This window comes from Penicillium taxi, assembly GCF_028828555.1.
Source record: "Penicillium taxi strain IBT 34144 chromosome Unknown utg000003l_segment0_segment0, whole genome shotgun sequence".
Taxonomy (NCBI): Eukaryota; Fungi; Ascomycota; class Eurotiomycetes; order Eurotiales; family Aspergillaceae; genus Penicillium; species Penicillium taxi.
Window position 1 is genome coordinate 1,598,240 of NW_026643205.1, and position 26,372 is coordinate 1,624,611.

A 26,372-nucleotide genomic window follows, 5' to 3' on the forward strand; every position below is an offset into this window, starting at 1 on the left:
AGAAATACTTCTTGTCTACCCGGCTATGATTAAGCCTTCCAAAGGTTATCTAGGTGATTCGATACCATGATGAGACACCGAGCTATACTTTATCACCATCTATATAATTCAAAAGGGCTAATAGAGAGATATACATGGACCACTTTACATAGGCAGATGGCATTTTGGTCTTTAGAGAAACCTATCACTTCATCACTCCTGCTGACTGCCTTGAGTATGTAAATGAAGACATGACATTCCAAGGTTCTCGTGCCATTGAATGATGGAGATATACCCCAGTACTTCTCTCTACCACTACCTAGGTATCAAAAATATTAGTATCACCCAATTCACCTTTTTCTTCTCTCCCATTCACATTGTCGATAAAGCACTTCAAACGAGTGAATATTCTGGCGAAAACGACCGTGAATGTTGACTCTCAAGACCAGAGCTAAGCATCTAGTAAGCCCACACTCATAGGAAATAACTTTCCTTCAACTTGGGAAAAGTGGTATCGAAAGCTGACATTCTCAAGAACCAAGAGATTAATCTATTTTAACATAACATAGAAAGCTACACTTGATCCAACGAGACCCACTTTTACCCCGGACTCATCGGAACTACAATTATCCGCATCATCTTTCGTAGTCTTTATCTTCATCATAATCTACGCCCTTCGGCGGCGTATTACTATTATGCGCTTTCCTGGATAGCCTCAGTATGTATCATGGAATTGTAATATACTAACAAAATATGCTGCTCCCATCCGCTCATTTTTAGCGTTACATGCAAAGTACTTATCTCTTCCTCAATCTCACAAGATTTCTATGATCATTATTCTGCCAGTATAGACTTTCTCCAGTGTCTTGCCATATATCACCTCTTAACCATCATCCAGATCCAGGTTTCATAAATGGAATGGATACGAGCCCGAGAAGATTGACCCCAGAGCCAGAAACTTTTGGCTTCTCTTAGAACAAGTCGTGGCTGAGCGCGAGCTTATTGACGGAGCTATTTATCGGGTAGCAGAATCCTATGCGTGATAGAAACTCAAAGTTATATTAAACAGATGTGTTCCGGAAGATGCCAGTATAAATGCTGGCATTATTCGCCTATTGTGTGTCTGAATATGGGGAGTCACAATTCCTATCGATTGAGGCAGACCTAGTAGTTTGGGACACACAGGAAGGCTCCAGCCAAGTCTCACTCAACTTTTCAGATGTATTCTACGCCCCGCATCATTGTTTTTCAGATTAAAGGAATAAGCAAATCAGGCTGGATGATGTAGCTGATGCGATATCAGGGACTAAGCTTTATGCGGGAGATGAAGTGGGGTTTGGGGGACTTGTATCCGGCTTGTATCCGATAAACGAAAACAGCTTCATCGAACATGAGCTTTACAAATTATCATTGCAAAGCTGCCCTCGACAAAGTCAGAGAATACAAATAAGAGAAATTGACAGAGATGGAGAAGAAAAAGCCAGATACAATCATTATTAACCATCTGATGACCTTGGAAGCCAGGGGTTGTGGACTTACTACGAATTTGGACCTTGGTATGGTACTGGTACACATCAATAGATATTCTATGCTTAGTTTCATGAGGTCGCCTATGCATAAACGGGCTGGAGATGATGGCATATGCCACGTGGCATCCATGCAGAGGAATAAAAAGCACATTAACAGCAGGAACATTGACGGCTATTTTTGTCACACAACAGACAGTTCCAAGGTTGCAGGGAAGATCCATGAATATGAAAGATTCAAGACATGGTTGGAGTTGATGAGTAAACTTGGCTATCTAAGTTCGTATGTCCCTAGGGACGACTTCGGGAGTATTTGTGGTCTAAAAATACAACTGATCCAAGGGAATTTCGGTCATTACCGTTAGCCCAGGGCTTCCAAGCTTGTAGAGTGAATTAAATGAACTGTATATCTTTCGATCAGTATACCCAGGTACGTAACTAAGTGCGTACTCGGTACTTATGTATAAATAAAAAAGTGATAGACCAAGTTATAAGTAGGGGGTATTTCCATATCTTCCCAAATGGTCTGCTTGCATCGCTTGCACTGCCTGCATGTACACTAAAAGGCACACATGAAGGTAGAAAAGGGGAGCAGACCTTACTGAGAAGCTCATGACTCGTCTTTCACTCTGCAGATTGTAGATTTCATTTTGGACTCGTATATGCAAGCTATGATACGATGGGCCTAAATCCTGCAGCTAAGTGGAGATCGCGATCAGATCGATCTTGAAAAAAGCAATCAGAAAACAGTCCGGGACCGAAGAGATTTTCGTATCGATGCCAATCACAGCGCAGTGCCTACCAGGTACGCTTAAAATGTCTCATTTCAGAAATTTTCCCACTGCAAGCAGCCCGCCAAAACCAGTAACATTGTTCAACCATTCCGTTCCTCCCGCGTGGTTGAAGGCCCGAGCCGGCCCGCGAGCCTGGTTATCAGCCTTGTAGTCTGTTTTCCAATGACAACGAATGAAACATTGCGGATCTGATAGTTGCAGTCTGAGCTCTAGACTAGGGAGGAAACCTTGCAAGGCGCATCTTACGCAGCAAGTCTCCAACAATGGCAATTCATCCGATGTGAGGAGACTCGACCAGCTTCCTTATCTTTAAATGCCCTTGCTACCCGTAAGTCTTCTGCGAACCCATCATACTCTAGTGTTCTCATTTTGAGCTCTATAAGTCATGTTGTTCTCTCCAATCTTTGCTCTGGTAGCTTTGGCCCTACAGGTCAGAGCACTGTCTATACCATCGAGCTCGTCTTCTCTACCCTCATCTTCTATACCAGTGCTTGCGTCTTCTTCAACAGCTGTAGCAGAGGCTCAACTTGCAATATTGGCCAAGACTGCACTTGAAAATGCCAAGAAGAATATTCAAAATGACAATTGTACACCAAAAAAAATGCGTGTTCGTCGCGACTGGAGGGCGTTCTCTTCTTTACAAAAGAAGGCCTATATCAAGTCAGTTCTTTGTCTCCAAAGCTTGCCTTCACGGACTCCGTCAATACTAGTACCGGGAGCCAGAACTCGATATGACGATTTCGTCGCTACTCATATCAATCAAACTTTACATATCCATTTCACGGTATGAGAGCTGTATGGCCTTTTTCATCTATGGAATTTCTATTAACTGATAAAAGGGAACATTTTTGGGATGGCATCGGTGGTTTATTTACAACTTTGAGTCAGCCTTGCACGATGAATGTGGCTATACTGGCGATTATCCGTGAGTCCTCGCAGAATTCAAATGAATCTTCCAAGGTTCTTGCCTGGCAGCTCACTAATTCGTTTCCACCATAGGTATTGGACTTGGGCCGCCGATGCTGGATCAATGGAGAAATCCCAAGTCTTTGATGGAAGCGACACCTCCATGTCTGGGAACGGGGCATACGTTGCCAACAGATCCGACGTGATATTATCACTAGGAGCAAATGCACCAATTTATCTCCCGCCTGGAAGTGGAGGAGGTTGTGTGACCAGTGGTCCATTCAAAGACTATAAAGTCAACTTGGGCCCAGAAGCACTCGCGCTTCCTGGAAACCTAACTGCCACCTCAGTAAACCCGTTCGACTATAACCCCCGCTGCCTGAAAAGGGATCTGACTACGAAGATCCTGCAGAAATGGGGAAATTATACGTCAATTGTCGACCTAATCCTTGCCAATAATGACATTTGGGACTTTGAGATGGTTATGCAGGGTGTTCCTGGTAGCGGAAGCATTGGTGTTCATGGTGCCGGCCACTACTCTATGGGTGGTGACCCTGCCCGAGATGTCTATGTCAGTCCTGGTGATCCAGCATTCTGGCATCATCACGGTATGATTGATCGTACGTGGTGGATATGGCAAAACTTGGATTTGAAGAATCGTCAGAATGCCATCTCTGGTACTGGTACTTTTTTGAATTCGCCGGTATCTCCCAACACGACTCTTGATACTGTCATCGATATAGGATACTCCAATGGGGGGCCCATTGCTATGCGTGATCTGATGAGCACTACCGGGGGGCCATTCTGCTATGTGTATGTGTAACTTGTGGTAAATTTGGAGACTCGCTAAAGCTTGTCATTTTGAAAATAAATTTCCTACTTTCACGTTGGTTCTGTCAGGAGCAGTTGTTTCTTCAGTCAAAGAGTACCACCGCACTGTTTTGGACAATGATCGGCCCAAGACACGCAGCCAACTCAGAAACAATTCCCTTGATGGATTGTGGATTATCCATAGCCATAGTCTCCCAACCAACAAGATCCTATGATATATCAGCAAACCGAAGGATAAATGAAGAAAGCCAAGGGGATTACTTACAGACATCTCCACAAAGGTTCCATGGAAAAGCAAATGCCAAGTGTCCAGGTTCAAGGCTGTCACTTCGTCCATAGTTAGGACACCTGGCATTTTGATGGTGAAGAGTGAAAGGTTCTTTTCCTTAGCAGGGTCAATGGCTGAATCTGGAGTTGACTTCTCGATGTTGGTGGAAGATCGATCTTTTGATAGCGAAACATAGTCACGCGTATCTAGTTTTTCGCGGAACTCGCCATCCAATGGGTCCCAAGTGTAGGTCTCGGGGTCTGTTCTGGGTCATCAGAATGTTTTCTATTGGGCAGTAGTATCGGCTACTGAACTAGAAGGGATATTAGTATGGTCGACTTACCAAGGATGTACTGAGGTCGGAAATTGGCCTTGTAGCGCATCTTCTGGCAGTTATGAATATAGTATCCTGCAGGAAGTGTCAATACAGCATTCTCCTGTGACGTAAAAGGATAGATCTACCCATGTAATAGTAGGTATACCCATGCTCGTGTGAGAAGGCAATCTCACGCAAAGCACTGAGCTTTCCGAGCTCCCACTTGTCGTAATCAGGGTCATAGCTTACGCATATAGCTGTCAGCCAACTCCATATGAGACGCGCAAAAATACTCACAAGAAATAGACGGAGCTGATACCGCTTGGTAGCAAATCCAAGACAGCGACTGCAATCAGCCTTCCGTCAAGACGGTAGCACTGGTGCCATGACCCCAGCTTCTTCTCCAAGTCATTCGACCTGTTAATGGTAGCCGGAGATCTTTTAATGCCGGCGCACAAGAACTTCTCAAAGTCCTTACTCCTCCATCGTGAAAGATCCTCTCGATGAATGGTGGTCTGGTACTTGACAAACAGGTCATATTTTGCCTGTGAGATCGTGTCACCTTCAATGTTGACCTCGAAACGATGAGCCGGCTCCAGCGGACGTTTGGTGACAGGATCAACTGGGTGCTTCAAATTGCCGTACTCTGCTTCGTGCACTCTGGTCAGCAGATCAAAGTTATTCTTTCTGTGTTTGTTTTCTCTACATATTCTATTAGAACTGGCTTGACATCAGATGAACCAGACCTACTCGTGAGAAAGACGAGAAAGTTGCGAGACTTTGCTGATATACTCATCTCCCAGAACGAAGGTATTCCAGTGGTTGGTAGCCTTGCGCTGATCGCGAGTGGCATGAAAAGCAGACGCCTCGAGTCTCAGTGTGTACTGGGGGCAACAGGAACGTTGCAGGTTCTGCTTGTAATAAAGCGAACCAGATCTAGGATATGCATTAGGCACATGGACGACTGTCTCGAAAGAAATCCTTCTTACCGTCTCCAGCCTCGATTGATCAACTCCTCATAGTGCTCGGGTTGCACCACAACAGAGCTGGTGTAGTAAGATGCGCCTGGCCATGACGTGTCAGTAAAAAAGGTTGCAAAAGAAGAGGCAAATATACTGACTTCCTTCGTCTGAATGGCAATAGCCGCATTTGCCTCGCTGGTATCCTGTGGCATGTTTAGTGGGCTGCAATAAAGGTGTCCAATAGCTGCAGAACAAGTGCAGTATGTTCGTAAACCCCCGCCAAGTTTCCCCGACTTTGGCAATTATTGGAACCAGTGGAAGCGCCACGAGGTAACGAGCTTTGATTTCACTGGCTAGAGCAAGATAAGTGGGACGTACCTAGTGGCCGAAAGAGCGACAGCTGTCGCGCGCGTTCGGCGTCAACAGGCTCCATCTGTACCTGAGAGTCCTGAGAGTCCTGAGAGTCCTGAGAGTCCTGAGAGTCCTGAGAGTCCTGCGGTTCAGGCGGGATTAATAAAATCTCGGTGAAGACTTAGCAAGACAGTTGACGAAGAAGGGAGATGTTTGGTTCCCACTTTAAATATTGTGGAGGGGTGAAGAAGAAGGGGGGGGGACAACAGTTGGGTAAGTAAGATATGGTCAATTACTTCATACTATAAGAATATTGCTGCCATATTTTCAACATCAAAACTACACAATTCAAATTTACTAACAAATTTACTTACAAACATGGCGTCTCAAAAACTAGATCGGCTTTTATTAATTCAAAACCGAGTAAATCAACCCCGAAATTCTCCTATTTGGTACCGGATATAACGAGATTCAAGTCCGATCCGAGATCTCGTGGCTTCAATGGCATTAAATCGATTGAAAACTGGATAGAATTACAATGACCTAGTGAAGCTTTCATCTAGTATATTCATAAGTAAAAAGTAAAGAAGTAGGAGAAAACATCAAGTAAAGAAGTAGAAAAGATAGTAAAGGGAGTAGTACCTTTGGGTAGTGCCGGGGTTTGGCCCCTCCATTCTCTCACCTTCAATTTCTCCATCTTTTTCCCCCATCTTAATTCTTCCTTACTTAACAAACATGCCTATTTCTAACCTGTCTTATATCCCAATGGATATGAATCGGAAGACTTAGTTTTTTCCCTACCAATCCTTGGAAAAATATTTTTTTTTCCCCCTCATAAGCCCGACCGCCTTCCAACAAACCCCCATTCTCCCGAATTATTGAAAGCTTCCTAAACCACCCCCCGAAGACCTTCTCAGGGCTCCTTTGGAGCTTGAAAGTCATAGTTGCCTCTGGATTTTTATTCCTTCAAGCTTCAATTACTTCCCTGATCGCCCCGATCGACGATCCCCGGATCCACATTCCTTTCATTTTCTCTACACCCATTACGAAACATCATCCTCATCGACAAAACGAATCCTCTATAATGGCTCAAACACAACGATCAATGGAATCCCGCGTTGGCCGCAAGAACCAACGTGAGTATATACTCCACAATGCTGAAAAGATCCACACTGACCTCAATTGAAATAGGCTATGGCCTCAAAGGCGAACGTCTGGTCGCAGGTGTCGTTCCCCTCTCCGACGATGGGACCAAAGTCCTCATGATCCAATCTGCTGGACCCGGAGGCTGGGTGCTCCCCAAGGGTGGATGGGAATCGGATGAGCCTCGCGCCGAGGATGCTGCCTGCCGCGAAGCGTGGGAGGAGGGTGGGATCATCTGTTCCGTCAAGCGTGACTTGGGACTAATCCCCGATGGCCGTCCTGCCAACCTGCAAACTGAAAATGCGCCCAAGGCTTCTTATCACTTTTTTGAAGTCCGAGTCGATAAGGAGGAGACCGAATGGCCCGAGATGCACAAGCGCAAGCGTCAATGGGTCGGCTACGCCCAGGCCGCCACTGCTCTGGCAAACCGCCCTGAGCTGCTGGAGGCTCTCAACCGCAGCTCCCTGAAGCGGTAGAAACCACCAATTCGCTTGTACATATCCCCTCTATTTTCTCTTTTTCTTCGAAACCCGGATGCTGGTTGATTACTCCATCCTGATGACTCGACACGACCTCAGAAAATAAAAAAGACCGGTGGCCTTTCTTGCTTTCAGCTTTCAGCTATCTCTCTTTTCTCAACCTTTCCATAATTCCTCAATTACTCTAAAAGCGCCTGTTGTGGCCGGGCTCCGGTTTTCCCCATCCACGTTTGTCGCCACTTTCCATTGCTTTTGCTTCCTCGCTGTCACATAGACATATCCTAGGATGGAATATCCTCGGGCTTTTTTCAAGAAGTGAGGGCGCATGCTTACTATCAGTTACAGCTGAGATAAGATATTTTACTGTATCTCTTTTTGAGAAACAAAAGCGGCATATATTGGACTTTTATTATTGCTAACAACTTGCAAACTAATTGTCCGCCACTTTAATTTGATCATTCTCTATTCATTGTAGCTAGCAAATGTATATTAGTACATAGCCTAGGCTATTTTTTTTTTTTTTTAAATTCTGTTCGTAATGAAGCAAATTGTGTGCATTTTAGAACTGGTAGCAATGCTTCCGTTTTGGTGTATCCTGATTAGGCTTAGTGTAGAATATGCCCCAGAAACAAATCCGTGATCTTTCACTTTCAATGAACACACCATCACACCTAACCTCACATCTGATATTACCTCTACCTCAATTTTCACCTCGGATTTTACGTCATACTTAATCAACGCTTCTCCCGACCGCGCATAGAATTGCGCATCGCCCCCCTCACATCGCAGCGATAAAGCTGCCCCAATCACTATGGAATACCCGATGGACATGGACGTGGAGTCCACAGGACCCCAAATAACTGTTCGAGAGGTACCTTGATTATCAGCTTGAACAAATGAGACCAAAAAGATTAAAAAGTAGCAGATGACAGAGTCCCGCGTTGACTTCAAACTGAGCTCCATTGAACTCTCCTTCGCCAACTCACTTCGCCGCGCCATGCTTGCCGAAGTCCCCACAGTCGCACTCGACCTAATCGAGATCGAACACAACAACTCAGTTATTCCCGATGAGATGCTTGCCCATCGTTTGGGTCTGATTCCTATCGTTTCGACAAATTGCGACAGGGATCTCGAGTACACTCGCGATTGTACCTGCGAGGAGTTCTGCCCGCGCTGCAGCATCACTCTTTTGCTGCATGCGCGTTGCGAGGGAGGTATCTTGCCAGTGTATGCCCGGGATCTATTCCAGACAGGAGAGCGCGTTAATGACACGATTGGCAACCCTGTAATTACGGATCCAGAGCAGAAGGGCTCTTTGATCTGCAAGCTGCGAAAAGGTCAGGAGATCAAGTTGATGTGCTTGGCCAAGAAAGGAACCGCCAAAGAACATGCCAAGTGGGCGCCGACTTCCGCTGTTGGCTTTGAGTATGACCCGCACAATAACTTGCGCCACGTCGACTACTGGTATGAGCAGGATCCTATCAAGGAATGGTGAGTGAAAGAATTCGGTTCCCCTATATTACCCTCATGTCCCTCTTACATCTTTACAGGCCTATCTCCGAAAATGCTACTTGGGAAACAGCTGCCAACCCTGATGACCCTTTTGACTATGACGCCGAGCCTGATCGCTTCTACTTCGACGTAGAGAGCATCGGAAACCTCGAACCCGACATGATTATTCAGCAAGGAATCCTAGTTCTGCAGCGTAAACTCGCTCTTGTTATTTCCGAATTGACTGGGGAGGGTGGAGACCGTCCTGCGGAGGAGATGATGGGTGCGGTCGACCAAGACGCATATGAGCCGCCTGAGGGTATTGATGGCAATTTGACATCATATGGAAACGGTGCTTCCAGTGCCTGGGGTGCCAGTGCGCAGACCCCGTATGGCGCCACTCCCTACGGCCAGAGTTCGTATGGTGGTGGATTTTAATTTCGCGGATTTAAATCTTAGATTCCTACAATAATGATAAAAAGTGCCTACGGTTTTGGATAATGAACTTTCACTTCGAATGACAAAGGACTACAGTCTCCGAGAGAATCTTTCACTCAGTTTATCTTAATCGCTCGTTTTGACTATTTCCCGCAAAGGGACTAACTTGGAAACCTCAACTTGTATCCCCCAAGAGCAAGACATGAGAGATGGATTATGTGTATCGTCTTATACAATGCAGTGTCTGTTAAGGAACAATCCTTCCAAGAATCGCGAGTACCTGATGGACAAGCATTAGCGCCAGTCACTCTCCATATACTACAAACAAACGACAAGGAAGTATCAATCTCAAGCCATCAAATTTGTTTAGTTCATCACAGAATAATGAAACCCCACTCAAGGACTTTTAGTCTTTAGTTGGTGATAGCTTTGTATTTCAATCAAATCAGAAATGTTCTGTTTGGAGTTATACAGAGCCCTCATCTTGGTCAGCTCATACCAAAGCAACATCATCTCCAACACGAGTCGGATGTGGAAAGTACATGCAGAAAACTCGCTTCAGGTCGCACTCAGGCACACCAGACAAAAGAGCCTCATCAAGCTTGACGACATTACGGAATACCAACAGGAAATCCCATTCAGAGTGCCATTCGTAGGAAGGCTGTATGTCGAAACCTCTCCCCAGTTCGACGATGGGTCTTTCGTTTTGATATCTTTATCGTCACTGAAGTAGCTCCATGTAAAACAAAAATTTCCACCGCATATATATAAGTTCTAGTCTAGAACTTTGAGGCTTTTGTTAGGAGAAAAGTAAGGTACTTTGGCGTGAAAAGTTTCTTGCTGTTTAGAAGCAGGAGAACTAATGGTTTGTAGTCAATCTTACTCTTCAGTTGTTCGACTTTAGGCTCGGATATGAACCCTGGCATCTTATTAGCTTGAGAATCTCACGTTAAATTGGTAGTAAGAAGGACGATAGAGTGATCTTCTCGCGGACAATGCTGATTCCGAATCCAAATATCGTTTCGGAAGGTCGTTTGCCATAATGTTCTCTTTGGTAAGAACTGGTGGGAGTGAGATGATAGAAATCTCACTATTTCAAGAGGAAGGAAACTCCCTTGGAAGAATCCTGGGTGCTTTAGAGACCTCTTCCTCAGTAAAGTTAGTTGAAACAACCATTTTCGTAGAGACTGTTAGAATTCGATCTGATTTTCTTGGAAGTTTCGTATACCTTTCAATTTCAATGAAAGAATTTCCAGCAATAGGCCTATTATTCCAAGTTTCCTTCTGCTTTGTTCTTTTGATTTGACGTATAAATACAGGTGAGCACCTGGTGATGTGAAACTTATTTCCAACACTGTCTTCAAGTTCCTTCCCTCTTCACCACACCAACACATTTGACCTTTCACCTTTGATCAACCCCATCCTCAATCAAGACAGACTTTAATTCTTCATCTGATTCTTGCTGCAATGGTGAGGAGATTTAAAAGAAAGAATAACCTTCATTCACTCGTTGCAGTCCCGAAGAAAAAAAACAACATCGGTGGCCTTGAGCGCAACATCAGTGCTTCCAAGTACGGCGATGATGGTACTAGTCGTGGCAATGATGGTGAACTTGACATGCGAGACCAGTCAATATCTCCTCCCCATCATAATGAGCGAAATACTGAATTTTACAGAAAGAAAATAAATGGAGCAAAGCGCGGCAATGATAATGGTGATATACACAACCAAAGCAATAATATCACAAACGACCCAAATACCAAAACTACCTATCAAGGAAATGCTCGACCAATCCTGAAGCCGAAGTCAATTCTACGTCGTTCCCAGAACAATGCTAATACCGGAAAACCTGTCATACCCAAGAACCCATTTGCAACTGGTTTTTCCCCAATGGCTCAGCAAAGTAGTCCATATACGCCTGGGTCTTCTTCAATGACCCAACAAGGTAATAATACGTTTGAACACGGATCTCCAATAATGCAGAATGAAAAGAAAGTCAGATTCATCCATGACAGCCGACCCAACATCAACCAATCCAGCTTTCATCGACCGAAGAAGAACGTTCCGAATAATAAGCACCATTGGAATAACAAACATTTCAACAGTAACAGGGGTGGCCGTGGGGCTTACAAAGGAAGAGCTAACACACGTCAATTCAATCAATATTCTCAGACTCGACAAGTCCATCGACATTCGACTTCACCAGCTAACACATATCAAGTCGATCAACAGTCTGATGCTACATCGGCACGCTGCAACTGTTATCGTTGTGTTCAGGAATGGAAACACGTTTCTTCTCGCCTAGATTCGTTTGAGCGACAGGTTAGTAAGAGTTGGGAGGTTAAAAAGAACCAAACCATCAGAGGAAATGCCAAGCTGGTGACGCCAGTTTGAAAGACTGTGCGAGGCCGAGCCTGGACTCGGGACTTTCACTATCAGATAAAGATATGTTGCCTCGATTCCTGGTAGGCTTTCAAGGCTCCTTGGTATGAATGATGGGAAGATCGGCAGTTTTGAAGGATGGTCATTATTCCTCTCTATCCTCTTGTACTTCTATCCCCTGTACTCCATATCCTCTGTTCTTTTATCTCTTGTGCTATTATCTCGATGTTTATTCTCACAAAAAGACCTATTCAAAAGACCTAAATGGCCTATAATAAACCCAACTTCCTTTTTCGATCCCAGCACTCCATCAATTGGAAATTTCACTTAAAAAGTCACAAGTAGTACGTAGTGTACCTAGGAATCATCTGTCCGTGAGAATTCTCAAGTCTAGTAATGTTTGTGCTACATGTACGTAAGGTCTAAAGTCTCTAAGTATATGTTCTTGAGGATTAGAGGTCGGCACGGATACATATCCGTAAGATTTTGGATTATTCGTATCCGTAACCGTAGTCGAGAGCTTCTATCCGTGATATTATGCCACCGCCTAAATAAATCATACGATACTACGATAGAAACTTATCATCCGAAGTCCCTAATTTGATATCTAAATAGTTATTCATTCATTGATAGAATGAGTCTCCTACCACGCCCTAAACGCGCTCCACGACAGGATTACCTTGTTCTAAATGATGGTAGTGATGAGGAAGCTGATCCTAGTGATCGTATCAAAAAGCAACCACATTATCACTCCCCATTAGATGAAGATGAAGATGAATCTATCTCTCCGAATTATTCAGCGAGTCAACTCCCTGAAACAACCTCTTCTATAGTGTCTACTCCTTTAGACTCTTCTTTGCCCAAGACACCAAAATCCAAAAACCAAGCCCTTTGGAGTCAATTTACAATCCGCAGTCTTCCAGGGAAGTTCTGGCATCCTAAACGGGGTAAAGGGCCGTTACAGGACCGAGAGATTGTATGTATTCATTGTGGAGAATGGAAGATCTTGGATTCCCAGAGAGATACATCAACTTCAAATATGAAAACGCATCTGATGAAAAAACATGGATCAATGATATCATCAGCAACTCAGCAAGCATCTATTGTTTCTATGTTTCGGACAAAAACTAGTCAATCTATGTTAGAGGCATTAGAGGAGAATTTGATTCGATGGATAGTCTTGGAGAATATCCCTTTCACTGCTCTTCAGTCTACAGCATTCCAGCAAATCTTCAGGGTAAGCTCTCTCTCTCTCTCTCTCTCTCTCTCTCTCTCTCTCTCTCTTTAATTATCTAAACTCACTTAAGATAGGTCTTGATAGCTATATTAGATGCCTGGCGCATATTCTGAATCTCATTGTCCAAAAGATTCTATCAGAGTTGAAATCTGGCGATTATCAATCTTCTTTAGATGCCTGTGGTATCCTAAAGGACCATAAGAGCCTACCAGCTGGGCATTCTGCGCTAGCTCGTGTACGAATCTTAGCCCTTTAGGTATCTGGAAGTCCTCAAAGACAGCAGCAGTGGCAAATCATTTGTCAGACGCATGGATTACCTGATAAGCTCATTCGGTAAGCAAGATTCCTTTCTCTCTTTCTTATATAGACATGTTCATTGGGTTGGGTAAACCCATACCCAACCCAACCCAACCCACAATGGGCTGGGTATGGGTCAGAAATTTTACCCAAAACCCATATGGGTTGGGTATGGGTTTGAAGTAAAACCCACACCCAGCCCATAAACCCATCTTTTTGCCAAGACTTTTATTTCACGTGATATTTGTCACCTAGTTAGTACTAGATTGAGGCAAAAATTAGGCACTAAGGCACTAATTACCCTAATTTAGTTTAGGGTGAGGCGAAAATCAGGCATTAAGGCATCAAAAATACCCATATGGGACCCATACCCAACCCATACCCACGTGGGTTGGGTTGGGTATGGGTATGGGTTTACCTTACCCCTGATGGGTTGGGTATGGGTATGAATTTTGACCCATACCCAACCCATGCACATGTCTATTCTTATATATACTTATAGTTCTAGGTATGATATCGAGACACGTTGGAACTCGACATATCTTATGATTCAAGATGCTATCCTTGCTTAGACATGTTCATTGGGTTGGGTAAACCCATACCCAACCCAACCCAACCCACAATGGGCTGGGTATGGGTCAGAAATTTTACCCAAAACCCATATGGGTTGGGTATGGGTTTGAAGTAAAACCCACACCCAGCCCATAAACCCATATTTTTGCCAAGACTTTTATTTCACGTGATATTTGTCACCTAGTTAGTACTAGATTGAGGCAAAAATTAGGCACTAAGGCACTAATTACCCTAATTTAGTTTAGGTTGAGGCGAAAATCAGGCATTAAGGCATCAAAAATACCCATATGGGACCCATACCCAACCCATACCCACGTGGGTTGGGTTGGGTATGGGTATGGGTTTACCTTACCCCTGATGGGTTGGGTATGGGTATGAATTTTGACCCATACCCAACCCATGCACATGTCTACTTCGTGATCTTGCCATGGTTCTTTCAAGATTCTATGAGTTTACCCAACTTATCTCTCAGCGGCAACCTCATATAAGTCTAGTAATTCCTATTTACTATGAATTGCATGACCTCCTTATAGAAGCAGCTTCTTTTGAAGGCGACTTTGCAGGGCTTAGTCCTGATATCTCTTCTGCTGTCTTGGTTGGAATGCAAAAGTATAGGAAATACTATGATCTTATGGATATGCAAGATATCTATTATATAGCTCTTGCTCTTGATCCACGTGTCAAATTTGCTCTTTTAGAACAAGAGCTTGAAGATGGGGTTATCCAAGAAATCATTCAGAGCATTAAGGTCTTTCTTCATAAGAAATATCCCCCTTTGGCTACCTCCATCTCTAGTTCTACTTCTAGAACTATGGATCCTCCTGCTCGACCAGGTATGAGAGCTCGTCTTCTACAAAAAGTACATTCTCAAGAAGTATCTCGGGCTTCTGATATTGATCGCTATTTTGATGAGCCTCCTATTCAAGTAGAAGGATTAATAGAAGACCAAGATGACTCTAAGTGGCTGCTTCCATGGTGGAACGCTCATAAGGATCAATACCCCAGGATGGCAGCAGTTGCAAGGGACTACCTTGGTATTCCAGCAGCTGAGGTTTCAGTTGAAAGACTTTTCAGTTCTGTAAGGGATATCCTGGGTGTTCGTCGACAATCTCTAAACAGCAAGACTATGAGAGAGTTAGTTTTGTTAAGAAATATATATAATATTGATTCCTAATTGAAATTTCTTTTACTTGAGAATTACATGAGATTTATAACTCTATAGACGTGGAAATATATATTAGAACTGCATGTGGTTCTAGACACGTGATATAAGCTACGGATATTACGGATATCCGTACGGATAGAGGGCATTTATTCGTAACCGTAACCGTAGAGATTTTATTCGTATCCGTAACCGTAGAATTTCTACGGTTACGGTTACGGATACGGATACGGATATCCGTAAAACCGTGCCGACCTCTATTGAGGATAGAACCATGGTTGCAAAACTAAGATTAAGTCGCGTCTGATTAGTTAAATTTCCTGAAGTGACGCAACGACTTTATAGATGGAAGCACGTGATCCTTTTTCTAGAGAACAACCGTCATTTATATCGCAAAAAAAACCTTGAATTTTCAATGGCCGTAACTTCCAAGATTCATTTAACTTGAACTATTCATGGCTGGAGGCTTCCTCGCATATCATGAGCCTGGCAGTAAGTCTTTGTCCAATCATTCCCCTAACATTCATGAATAATAGCTGATGATGTAAAGTTGTCCAAATCTTAATCCTAATATCATTCTTTTTCTTTTTATCTTTGGCTGAATATTTTACAGCCAAGATAATACGTGCGGGCATTGTTGGCCAAATCGCGGTTGGAATTATATACGGGAAACCTCTAGCCAATATCTTATTACTACCATGGCAAGAAACTTTCCTCGCTATTGGCTACATTGGCCTGATCTTGATCATATTTGAAGGTATATTACGATTCATTATGCAACCCTTGAGATCTAGGAATCATCTACCCAAGCACCAGGTCTCATACCTATCTAGGCAGATGCTAATAGCGATATCTTAGGCGGCCTACAAATTCGACTTGACCTTTTGAAGCAAAACTTTCTTTTGAGCTTGATGGGAGCTACAACAGGTGTCGTGTTTCCCATCGCATTCTCTTATTTATTGCTTTATCTGGGATACGGATACGGTTTGTTCTACCAAGCTATCCATCTTTAAGAATCGAGCTCACCAGACTGACAATATGAAGGGGCTGTTGAAACATTCATTATTGGCGCCGCTCTCTCCGCCACTTCTCTGGGTACGACTTTCTCAGTCATCTCATCTGCATCTAGAGAGATTGATCTTTCGCAAACAAGAGTTGGCTCGGTCCTTGTAAGTGCTGCAGTGATTGACGATGTTGTTGGGCTTGTATTAGCCAGGTGAGCAGTCTTCTTCTGTTACCTAGGCACCATTATGATGTTGGATTAATGGAAATTTAGTGTGATTCATGACTTGGGTGAGATGTCCCATCACGGTGGGGGTCATGTCAACCTAGGTTGGATCATCGGGCGTCCGATCGTGGCATCCGCCGCCATGGCAATATTGACCCCGATCCTCACAAAGTATTTCTTTGCGCCGATCTTTCGAAAACACATTGAGCATGCATTTGCAAAATATGATCATGTCTCTAATATTGTGTTGATGATTCTGGTTTTATCTGCATTCATCACTATTGCTGCCTATACCGGTACCTCTGTCTTGTTTGGCTCATTTCTCGCCGGTGCATTCCTTACATACCTGCCAAGCAAACACCCCGATGGCCCTTTTGTTGTCATGAGCCGTGAGCAAGGTGAAAGAGAAGATGACAGGAGTCCTACATTCGTGCATACGTTTGAGTTGTACCTCCTTGACACACAAAAGTACTTGATGGAGCCGCTGTTTTTTGCCAGTGTTGGATTTGCAATTCCGTTTGTTGAGCTTTGGACTGGAAAGAGAATATGGAGGGGTATTCTGTACTCGCTACTTATGCTAGTGGCCAAGGTATGGATGGAGACAGTTCTTTGCGCTGGGATTTGAGCTAACTAAGTGTACAGGTTGTCGTCGGACTATGGGTTCCTCTATCTCATTTCTTCAGCTCGCCAAGATTCTCAAGGCTTACAAAGAATTCTCGTCATGAATCTACTGAAACAGCAGATTCGGCTCAAAACATGACAGATCAAGATAGCTATCGCTCAGCTTTGCTCGCTGGATCTCTTCTTGGATCCGCAATGGTGGCACGAGGTGAGATTGGACTTTTGATCATAGAGATTGGATATAACGAAACAACCTACGTAAGCCAGGATGGATTTATCACGGCAGTATGGGCTATTCTTCTCAATACTATCATTGGTCCAGTCTCGGTGGGCTACGTGGTCAAAGTCTTTGGTAGGCGGATTGGAGAAGGTAATTGGGGGTTGCAGGAATCAAGCAATCCCGCGAACGGGGAAAGATAGATACGTACTTATTGTTTTCTTTACTGATGAGTTAGATATTGTTGGGCAGATATGACATATGCACCGGAGTCAATACTTACAGTGACGATTGTTCTAAACGTCCCCGATCTTAAATACCAGAGCCGGAACCCACTTCAACTCCAACACTTTTATCCCATAAACAGTAATTTGGGAGACTTTCTTTAGTCCAAGCTGATCTTTATGTTGAATAAGCATCCAAGCTGTGCCTGAGCCATTTGGAGTTCCGAGCACAGCAGTGAATGCATCGCCCTTGCTGTCGAGAATCAAGCCGTCCTTGTATTTTTCCCAATTTGTATTCTCCGTTTCCCCAAGCGCCTTACATAAAACGCTTTCTGTGATTGGATTTGTGACCAAGGTCTGAACAACATGATTCAGCTTCTTCACCGAATGCTGTCTAGAGCGGCAGAGCTCTTGCCACTGAAGAAATGAAACGTCGGACCAACGCTGAAGCTTGGTCAAATGATCAACAGGACATTCCCGGTTAACTGCTCCAGGACTTTGTATATCATTTACTATTATCAATCCATCGTGAACATCATACATATTGTCATAATGTGCGCCTGTGAGCTAATTTTCGGAAGCGTTATTAGTATAGCCCTGGCATTTAATATCAATTGAATCCTGGAGGAACTTCAGAAGTACATAGTATGACTTACAGCGTAGGTTACACCGTCCACTATCACAGTTTCATCGTGCGCTATCTCGATATAGATCAAATCATCATCCTTGACTCCAAGGCCATCAAGAATAATACTGGCAAGATTGGTTTCATATAAATTGGAAATGCGAAGTGGTCGCTCTTCCGCTTGCCAACCCCATTTTTCGAAATCACTGAACTTAGTAAAGGTACTTTTGATTGACGTTGTTTCCGAAAAGCAGGCAGCAGCTAAGTCTTTTGTGGCCTTCATAGCACAATCTAGCTCTTTTCCCTTTTTTAGAGCTTTTTTCCATTGGTTGAAGCCATTATCACGAACTTGAATATGATATTCCTGTTCTTCGAACTGCTGCTCTTCAACGCGGTTAAGTAGATCGTTCTCAGCTCTTGGGGTGGAAAATGCAAGTGTATTGCGTAATAGACATAGCACAGAAAGAGTAAACGTAATATACCAGCCATAGGCTAGATGATTGAGCCACATTTGGAATGTATATTCCTAAGAGGTAGCTCACGAGAAAGTCCGAGAAGTCTTCCTACTCTACTTTAGTAGGCAGGTTAGGGCCCTTAAACATTTAATTTTGGAAGTTTCAAATGTCAAGATCAAACAGTTAGTCGGTCGGAGTAGTAGATCACTAGTACAATCATAATAATAAATAATGTGGCCATTTGCCAGTGCTGGTCTCACCATGCATCAGGATTGTAGTATGATAATCCAGGAATTTGGAACCAATCAACCTGAGTGAAAAAATTTCAAGCCTTACCTCAGGATCGGCTGGAAGATCTTCAAACGAGCATCCTTCAAGATATACTATGGAATCTCACGCCCCCAAAGAGAGTGAATGAACTGGTCAAATTTTGGGACAATTTGGGGCCAAAAAGAATAAGCTTAGAATCCATTGATAATGCTAACTGCGACCTTCAGGGAAGGAGCAGCCTTGAAAAGAACAGCATTGAACTTATTCCCAACGACTCAATATCAATTTGCGCTCCTTATTTGTTTTTAGTTACTCTTTTCTTCGAAAAATCTTTGTGAATTCTAGTATCTTTAAGAGTTTGTATGGCCAATTGCCATTGACCGCGAGATAGATGCTGTAAGCTTGCAAGTTACTTTTTAGAGCTTATGGGCGTATTGAGCGTGTTGGTTCCTACTGGTGGGGTGACCCTGTCCCCCAAACCACGATGTGACGTCTTTTTTCAAGCCGATTTTTCGTTTGGCGATGATGAAAACTGGCTTGGGGACAGGAATGTCAGACTTCGCAACGACTTCAGCGAGGGCACGAATATTCTTGATAGTTGCAACATAATGATCTGGATCCAATGAATCTGGGGAGGGATCTGCCGTCTTATTTTGTTCTTTTCTTGTTGTTATTCAATGGAGGTGCAGTTACTTTGGAAAGGTTGTCCTGTTTATAACCATGCTTGCTGCCGGCCTCGGGTAGCCAAGTTGCGAAGCTGTTGTTATCATTTTTGTAACGAGTGTAGCTGCTTTATAGAAGCTTGGGCAGGCTGTAGCATGCTTGACTAACAGCTACCTAGCTAATTGATTGAGTTTTTGATGGTACCTCTCATATTAAATTGGAGTGGAGAATGATGGAGCTGAAGGAACTGCGGGTATCAGATCGTACAGTAACAAGCAATAAAAAGTTATTAAGGACCATTTTCTGGGTAATTTCCACCGCCTACTATATTAGTCATACTGAGCACAACGGGTTCTGCCCGGCAATTTGACAATAGTGGGTATGGAGTCAAAGAACTAATTATCTCAATGTCCCAAAGATTCTTGAGCAAATATTGGAAGCTAGCACGGCTAGATACAGAGCTAGAGGACTGGACGGTTCTCTTAGTCTAGGTATTTCAGTCTTCCTTGAAGATTCTCCATTAGTCGCGCTTGTCTCCCACTAAGTGTATTTTCCAAGTTGGAAGGGTTCTATATACATAACTTGAAAGGCTGGAATTTAGTATTATTTATGAACTAAAGGACCACTCTGGTCCAGTATATGACTGCCAATTATGCCAATTTTGCCATTTATGGATGTGTCATTGCTACTATCATAACTAATTGAATCCTAATCTATGCGAGCAGCATGCGTAATATTGTGCTTAGCTGACGAATTTGACGACATTAAGACGAAGTAGATAATAACTGACTATACCCCGCCCTGGAGGTCAATACCCCACCCGTGATACCGCATCTTACCTAGATTATGGCATGATGTACAGGTAAATTGCGTGAGTGCAAACTAATTCATTAGAAGTCAGAAGAGAAGTTAGAAGAGGCTTGGAGAAAGATAAGATAATCAAGTATAAAGCTCGATAGTTCCATTGTAGTTTTCAAAAAACGACTTGACCTAGGCTGTATCCGAGGCATCTAATTTCAAGAATTATTAAAATATGGCTCAAGAAATTGCGAAGGCTCCATTGCTGCTCACAGTCTCTGATTATGAAGAGATTGCTCACCAAAAGCTTCAACATAAAGCATGGAACTATTACAGTTCTACTGCAGACGATGGAATCACTGCTCGGAGGAATCAATCGGCTTTCGAGAGGTAACTTATATTCTAGCCCCTGTCATTACATGCAGTGGTGAAAAGCAAAACAATCCCGACGTTCTCGGCTTAGGGCTAACTATGAGGAACTGACAGGTTGCTTATTCGACCACGGGTACTCCGTGACGTTTCCTCTATCAACACAAAGAAGACACTCTTTGGTACAGAATTTCCATTTCCCATCGGCTTTTCCCCAAGTGCGTTCCATAAATTGGCAACTGAAAGGGGGAGCTTGACACTGCAGGCGCCGCAGCCTCAACGGGCGCATTGTTGATTTTATCCTCAAGTGCATCTTTTGCTCTAGAAGAAGTGGCTCAGACCTTTGTCTCTCACAGCAATTCCACCGAATTCTGGTATCAGATCTATATTCTTACTGATAGAGCTGCCTCATTGGATCGTATTAGGAAAGCTGAAGGTACGTTATGTGAACTGAGGCTGGGGCCTTAAGCCCCGCAAGGTCTCGACATTTGTTCCTGCCCAGGTGTTATAGAGAGTGATGATACTAATATGTAATCCATAGCGGCCGGAGCTAAAGCCCTCGTGCTCACAGTCGACACTCCTGTCATTGGTAACCGTTTGAATGAGCGAAGAAGTCCTCTGAAAATAGCGCTTCTCAATCAGGACCCTAGTCCTGGCACAGCACCAGAAGGTCAAGATACCTCCTCGTCAAAGACTGCAGCAGCTGCACCAAGTGCCAACAAGCTTCCCAGCTATGTTCACGATCCAAGTCTCAACTGGCAAGACATATCATGGCTGCGGACTCAAACATCGCTGAAGATAATCGTGAAGGGCATTCTGACCGCTGAAGACGCACTTCTTGCTATCGAGCATAAGGTCGATGGTATTGTGGTTTCAAATCATGGCGGTCGTCAGCTAGACACTGTTTCGTCGACAATCGAAGCGTTACCAGAGATCGTGGCAGCCGTCAGGGGGCGTGTGCCAGTTCTTGTTGATGGTGGGGTAAGAAGGGGGAGCGATATCTTCAAAGCTCTGGCGCTGGGTGCAGACTTTGTCCTATTGGGCAGGCCTGTACTGTGGGGTCTGGCATCGGATGCACAGCAAGGTGTTGAAGATGTTATTGGCTTATTGGAACAAGAGTTTGTGAAAACAATGCAATTGGCAGGAGCGACTACAGTGGGAGGAATTGAGAAGAGCATGCTGGGAGTACAGAACGTGAATGGATTTGGGATATTAAGTTTATAATCGGGTATGCCCAGGTGAATTGAAGCCCTGAAGGTTGCCGTTATGTTTTCGATTTCCATCTTCAAGCCCCGGAGCTCTCCATCCATGCTACATAGTTCTACAAAGTAAGATCAATATATAAATTTAACGTCAGTAAGTACAAAGAGCATATGTAATTACAGTGGAGATAATGGGAGTCAGGGGGGAATTTCGAAGGGGATATCTCAGCCCTAGGTATTCTAGGCACCTGTTAACTAGCCCTGGGTCTAATTACTCAAGTCATTTCCTTACGGTTCAACCTTGGAAATTCCACCCACGTAATTGAACATAGTCAATAACCTGTTGGGTGGTGCAAGCTGTTATTATTCATGTCCTCACAGTATGAATTTCATGCTCTCGTTCGCTAGCCTTAGTCCTTGTTTTCTGATTATCTAGATTCTAGGCCCTTCGGTTGCAAAATACCAAAAGAATGAATCCACATTCTCATGTCCGAAACCTTGCATACCTGGAATTCACTGATCCATCATGAAGAACGCGCTGAGCCTGCGTGATGCGAATAGATTAGGCACGCCTTCGGTGCCGACTTTTATCCTGGGGCCTCTTTAGCACTTGGCCATGGCCGAGGCGAGAACATGCCTTGCCTACATTCCACACCCTGAAGAAGGTGACAAGCTTGATAAGATGCTAGGTATTTAGGCAATGAAGTAAGGCTGATTAGTCTTGGGCTGGCTCGTGCCCAGGTGTGGTCCCTTATATGGATTTGATTATCCCAGTCCCTTCTCAGGGCTATGCTTACGACGACTTCAGATTGAGTATGCCAATCATGGCTGCTCTTTTCAAAATTAACTTTCTTACCATCCACTATGCCTACTTTATTCTCGTATCCATGATCGGCAGTGTCATAATTTATACAACATCAAAGATCCATAGTCTCCACTATGTTGACGCGTTGTTCATAAGTGTCAGTACCATTACTGGAACTGGATTGAACGTGGTAAAGCTTGATAATCAATCATGTACCAAAGCAACAGCTAATCAGTCGGAAAGGTGGATTTATCGACATTGAATGTTTTCCAGCAGGTCACTCTATTTGCCCTTCTGCTGCTGGGACACGCTATCCCTATATCCGGCATTATTTTGTTTTTTCGGAGTCGGATGTTTCGATCGATCCTGCTAGACAACGCAAGGGGTCGTACGGGCCGTCAGTCCGCATATAAAATATCAGCTCTCGCGGTAAAAACCGAGAGAAAGTCAGAGGAAAAAGAGTATGCCATATTTACTACATATGGAAGTAAAAACTTCTGTGACAAATCAGTTTCGAAGATTACCAGCGAAGTGAAAGAAGTCTTTCAGGTTCAAACCCTTCAAGATGAACCAATTTCATTTTTAGCAGATGAAGTGATTGCTACCATTGATCCAAGACCTACAATCGAAAAATACCACCAAAATCAGCTGAAATATTCCATCAAGATTGATGAGAAACATCAAAACGCAAGAGCTTACCTTTCTAGCTTTGCGACTAGATTGAAAAGCTTTATGCAGCATCTGTCAGAGCGTGTTCAATCAAGACGCTCAATTGATTGCAGTGATCCATGTGGATTAGAATACAAGGCGATCACGTTTTTATCTATACTTGTTCTGCTATACTTCACCACAATCCTTCTTCTCGGTATCGTGAGTATCGGGTGTTGGCTGAAATTCCACCGCCCAGATATTGCACTCGCAGACGAAGTTTCTCCATTTTGGGCTGGTACTTTTCTGGCTACATCAGCGTTTGTGAGCTGTGGCATGTCTCTTATTAGTGATAACATGGTTCCTTTTCAACGAGAGTGAGTCAGCTTCCATTCTAGCACTTGTTAGTAAGTAATCCACTAACTATCCAAAAGGCCCTACGTACTCCTTGTGATTGGGTTTATAGTTCTTGCTGGAAACACTCTTTATCCATGTATTCTTCGATTATCCATCTGGTCTATGAGAAAGATGATGCCTAGCAATGCGACTTGGGATTCGTGGCGACGGACTCTAGATTTCACGCTCGCCCATTCTCAAATAGTGAGTGACTTCGGATTGTTGATTCTAAGCTAGAACTCACTCGTTCATAGGTTTACTCGTATTTGTTTCCTTCTTGGCATACCTGGTTCTTGTTTGGTTCCGTGTTCATACTCAATTCTGTGATGTGGGGTGGTTTTGAGATATTGACCATAGGGGAACCTGCAGAAATCCAGTCACTCCCAAGTCGGTACCGAGCATTGGATGGACTCTTCCAGGCTCTGGGTTCGTTCAGTCCAATCCATCTTCCAATTACTTGGTTTATTCTGACTCGATATCATAGCTGTCCGTGGTGGAGGATTCAATGTCGTGTCTTTCGACAAACTCCCACAGGGATTACTGATTTTATATCGTGAGTGCTCTTTCTACTCTTACCACATCTCTTTGATCTTTCGAAAATAAAATTACTAATAACGACTCATGCAGTTCTTATGATGGTGAGACATCAACATCCTTCGTTTGAGAACATCGGTAGCTAACAACTTTTCCAAGTATATTTCTGCTTTTCCCGTCTCAGTAGTGATTCGGTATGTCATATCTAGACCTTGTCGAATACCCCTAACTGACCTATTCAAGTAAATCAGGAATTATTCCCATGCAATCTTTAGATTCCATCTCCCAAAAAGGCGAAGAATCCGGCATATCATTCCGGGGTGTGAACCTTTTGGGCCCTTCAAAACTTGCTCGCAGCCGCTTTGTATACGAGCAAGTTCGTTTGCAAATGAGCAATGATCTCTGGTGGCTTTCTTGCGTGATTATCTTAATCACAGTGGTCGAGTCAGGTCACTTCCAGTCACAGCCTCTGGCTTTTTCTACCTTCAACATCATTTTTGAAGTGGTTTCTGCGTATAGTTGTGTCGGTGTGAGTATTGGATATCCTGGAAAGAGTTACGCTTTTTGTGGCGAATGGCACACGATCAGCAAGCTCCTGCTTGCCGTGGTTACTTTAAAGGGGAGACACCGTGGCTTGCCTGTTCCTGTCGAGATTGCCACCTTACTTTCTGGGTCTTGGGGGTGGTCTGAGAATAGTGAAATGGAGATGGAGGAGAAATCAGACGAGGAGAAGGAAGCTCCCAAATAGGAATATAACTCATACGTCATGGCTTGATCAGTCGTATAATTTCTGTTCACAGTCCTTTACAATTCATTTTCTATTAGCGATAGTGTGATAGTCGCTCGATGGTTATAAGACTCATAACTCGTTTTACATGATTTAATAATTGCATTTGTTCCAGGTACCAAATAACATGTTCTAGGAATTAGAAGAACCCAGACGTGAAAAGATGTCCGTAGCTCGGAGTACCATTTTCCCGCTAGACAAAACACGTGATAATCAAATTTGTCCGGCGCATTGACTCTCCGAACAACTCCGTCATCTTTCTTCCAAGCTTCAATCCTACCAATTGATATCTTTTTTTTCATAATGTTCCAGCGGACTATTCTCAGACAAGCACAGGCCGCCCGGTCGGTACTGGCTGCTTGCACTTCTACCTCCACATCCACCGCATCGCTCCGACAGACATCCCGGTTGCAACAACGCCTGCCAGCAGCTGTCCGACCTTTCGCCCTTCAGACTTCTCGTTTTTACTCCACCGAGACAAAGGAGGCCGAGGCTACCGAGGCAGAGACTCCTGAGGATGCTCTCCGCAAAGAGGTTGAGGCAAAGAACAAGGAAGTCATTGAAATGAAGGTAGATATTTCCTTCTCTTGTGATTCCACGTGGTCTTGTAGAGTGTAATGGAATAACTCATTGTCGTATTAGGATAAATACCTCCGTTCTGTGGCCGATTTCCGTAACCTCCAGGAGCGCACTAAGCGCGAAATGGATGGTGCTCGTAACTTTGCTATTCAAAAGTTCGCCAAGGACCTTTTGGAGAGCATCGACAACTTCGACCGCGCGCTGCTGGCCGTGCCTGCAGAAAAGCTTAATGCCCCCGAGTCTGAGGCCAACAAGGACCTCCTTGACCTGGTTGCCGGTCTCAAGATGACCGAGAACATTCTCATGAACACCCTTGTGAGGCACGGTCTGGAGCGCTTCGACCCTAGTGAGAAGGTCGATGGCAAGGTGCAGAAATTCGACCCGAACCTGCACGAGGCCACCTTCATGGCCAAGTCGGATGCCTTGGAAGACGGTGATGTCTTGTACACTCAGAGCAAGGGCTTCCGACTAAACGGTCGTGTTCTCCGGGTAAGTTTTCATACTTCGTCTCTCGACGACCTGCTTTGAATTTCTACTAATATGTTCTTTCTATAGGCCGCCAAGGTCGGTGTCGTAAAGAACGACTAAACTTCTCTCGAATCTAAAAATTTCCTGATTTCTGTTTCTTTCTCTGTACCGTATATCATACGTTATGATCATGATAGCATTTGAATGCTGTTGTTTGTTGGATCCGGCTAAATCATTCTTCCCTGGTCTCCGCTTGTCGGTTGGATATGTATGATACACCTTTGCATGTTGACTGGAGGCGTCTGGATTGTCTCGTGTTTGGGGTGGTATGTCCCTTTCTTTTTGGCA

General features: G+C 43.9%; 10 protein-coding genes across 10 annotated transcripts; 8 read left to right on the forward strand and 2 right to left on the reverse strand.

Moving 5' to 3' along the window:
* Positions 1-2,684: 2,684 nt before the first annotated feature.
* Positions 2,685-4,028, forward strand: N7495_004058 (tyrosinase family protein; the record flags this gene model as incomplete). Its single annotated transcript, XM_057206709.1, has 3 exons — positions 2,685-3,083; positions 3,139-3,224; positions 3,299-4,028. 3 exons carry the CDS (start codon positions 2,685-2,687, stop codon positions 4,026-4,028), a joined length of 1,215 nt encoding a protein of 404 aa, XP_057064389.1.
* Positions 4,029-4,119: 91 nt separating this feature from the next.
* N7495_004059 (arginyltransferase) lies at positions 4,120-6,015 on the reverse strand (the record flags this gene model as incomplete). The annotated part of the gene is made up of 8 exons (XM_057206710.1): positions 4,120-4,245; positions 4,302-4,564; positions 4,648-4,713; positions 4,767-4,864; positions 4,918-5,322; positions 5,371-5,556; positions 5,610-5,804; positions 5,933-6,015. The coding sequence occupies 8 exons, from the start codon at positions 6,013-6,015 to the stop codon at positions 4,120-4,122; spliced, it is 1,422 nt and encodes a 473-aa protein (XP_057064390.1).
* A 1,002-nt stretch (positions 6,016-7,017) lies between these two features.
* N7495_004060 (NUDIX hydrolase) lies at positions 7,018-7,552 on the forward strand (the record flags this gene model as incomplete). The annotated part of the gene is made up of 2 exons (XM_057206711.1): positions 7,018-7,069; positions 7,125-7,552. The coding sequence occupies 2 exons, from the start codon at positions 7,018-7,020 to the stop codon at positions 7,550-7,552; spliced, it is 480 nt and encodes a 159-aa protein (XP_057064391.1).
* Positions 7,553-8,366: 814 nt separating this feature from the next.
* On the forward strand, positions 8,367-9,484 carry N7495_004061 (DNA-directed RNA polymerase II core subunit RPB3; the record flags this gene model as incomplete). The annotated part of the gene is made up of 3 exons (XM_057206712.1): positions 8,367-8,426; positions 8,481-9,046; positions 9,106-9,484. 3 exons carry the CDS (start codon positions 8,367-8,369, stop codon positions 9,482-9,484), a joined length of 1,005 nt encoding a protein of 334 aa, XP_057064392.1.
* Positions 9,485-10,951: 1,467 nt separating this feature from the next.
* Positions 10,952-11,878, forward strand: N7495_004062 (uncharacterized protein; the record flags this gene model as incomplete). The annotated part of the gene is made up of 1 exon (XM_057206713.1): positions 10,952-11,878. The coding sequence occupies one exon, from the start codon at positions 10,952-10,954 to the stop codon at positions 11,876-11,878; it is 927 nt and encodes a 308-aa protein (XP_057064393.1).
* Positions 11,879-15,590: 3,712 nt separating this feature from the next.
* Positions 15,591-17,404, forward strand: N7495_004063 (cation:proton antiporter; the record flags this gene model as incomplete). Its single annotated transcript, XM_057206714.1, has 6 exons — positions 15,591-15,627; positions 15,749-15,892; positions 15,994-16,119; positions 16,180-16,351; positions 16,412-16,952; positions 17,006-17,404. The coding sequence occupies 6 exons, from the start codon at positions 15,591-15,593 to the stop codon at positions 17,402-17,404; spliced, it is 1,419 nt and encodes a 472-aa protein (XP_057064394.1).
* A 93-nt stretch (positions 17,405-17,497) lies between these two features.
* Positions 17,498-18,561, reverse strand: N7495_004064 (uncharacterized protein; the record flags this gene model as incomplete). The annotated part of the gene is made up of 2 exons (XM_057206715.1): positions 17,498-17,992; positions 18,082-18,561. 2 exons carry the CDS (start codon positions 18,559-18,561, stop codon positions 17,498-17,500), a joined length of 975 nt encoding a protein of 324 aa, XP_057064395.1.
* Positions 18,562-20,471: 1,910 nt separating this feature from the next.
* N7495_004065 (alpha-hydroxy acid oxidase) lies at positions 20,472-21,829 on the forward strand (the record flags this gene model as incomplete). The annotated part of the gene is made up of 4 exons (XM_057206716.1): positions 20,472-20,626; positions 20,723-20,823; positions 20,871-21,041; positions 21,147-21,829. 4 exons carry the CDS (start codon positions 20,472-20,474, stop codon positions 21,827-21,829), a joined length of 1,110 nt encoding a protein of 369 aa, XP_057064396.1.
* An 802-nt stretch (positions 21,830-22,631) lies between these two features.
* On the forward strand, positions 22,632-24,938 carry N7495_004066 (uncharacterized protein; the record flags this gene model as incomplete). The annotated part of the gene is made up of 8 exons (XM_057206717.1): positions 22,632-22,802; positions 22,856-23,637; positions 23,695-23,860; positions 23,911-24,082; positions 24,141-24,209; positions 24,284-24,294; positions 24,350-24,384; positions 24,434-24,938. 8 exons carry the CDS (start codon positions 22,632-22,634, stop codon positions 24,936-24,938), a joined length of 1,911 nt encoding a protein of 636 aa, XP_057064397.1.
* A 342-nt stretch (positions 24,939-25,280) lies between these two features.
* grpE (mitochondrial nucleotide exchange factor MGE1) lies at positions 25,281-26,144 on the forward strand (the record flags this gene model as incomplete). The annotated part of the gene is made up of 3 exons (XM_057206718.1): positions 25,281-25,547; positions 25,620-26,045; positions 26,112-26,144. 3 exons carry the CDS (start codon positions 25,281-25,283, stop codon positions 26,142-26,144), a joined length of 726 nt encoding a protein of 241 aa, XP_057064398.1.
* Between the last annotated feature and the right edge of the window lie 228 nt (positions 26,145-26,372).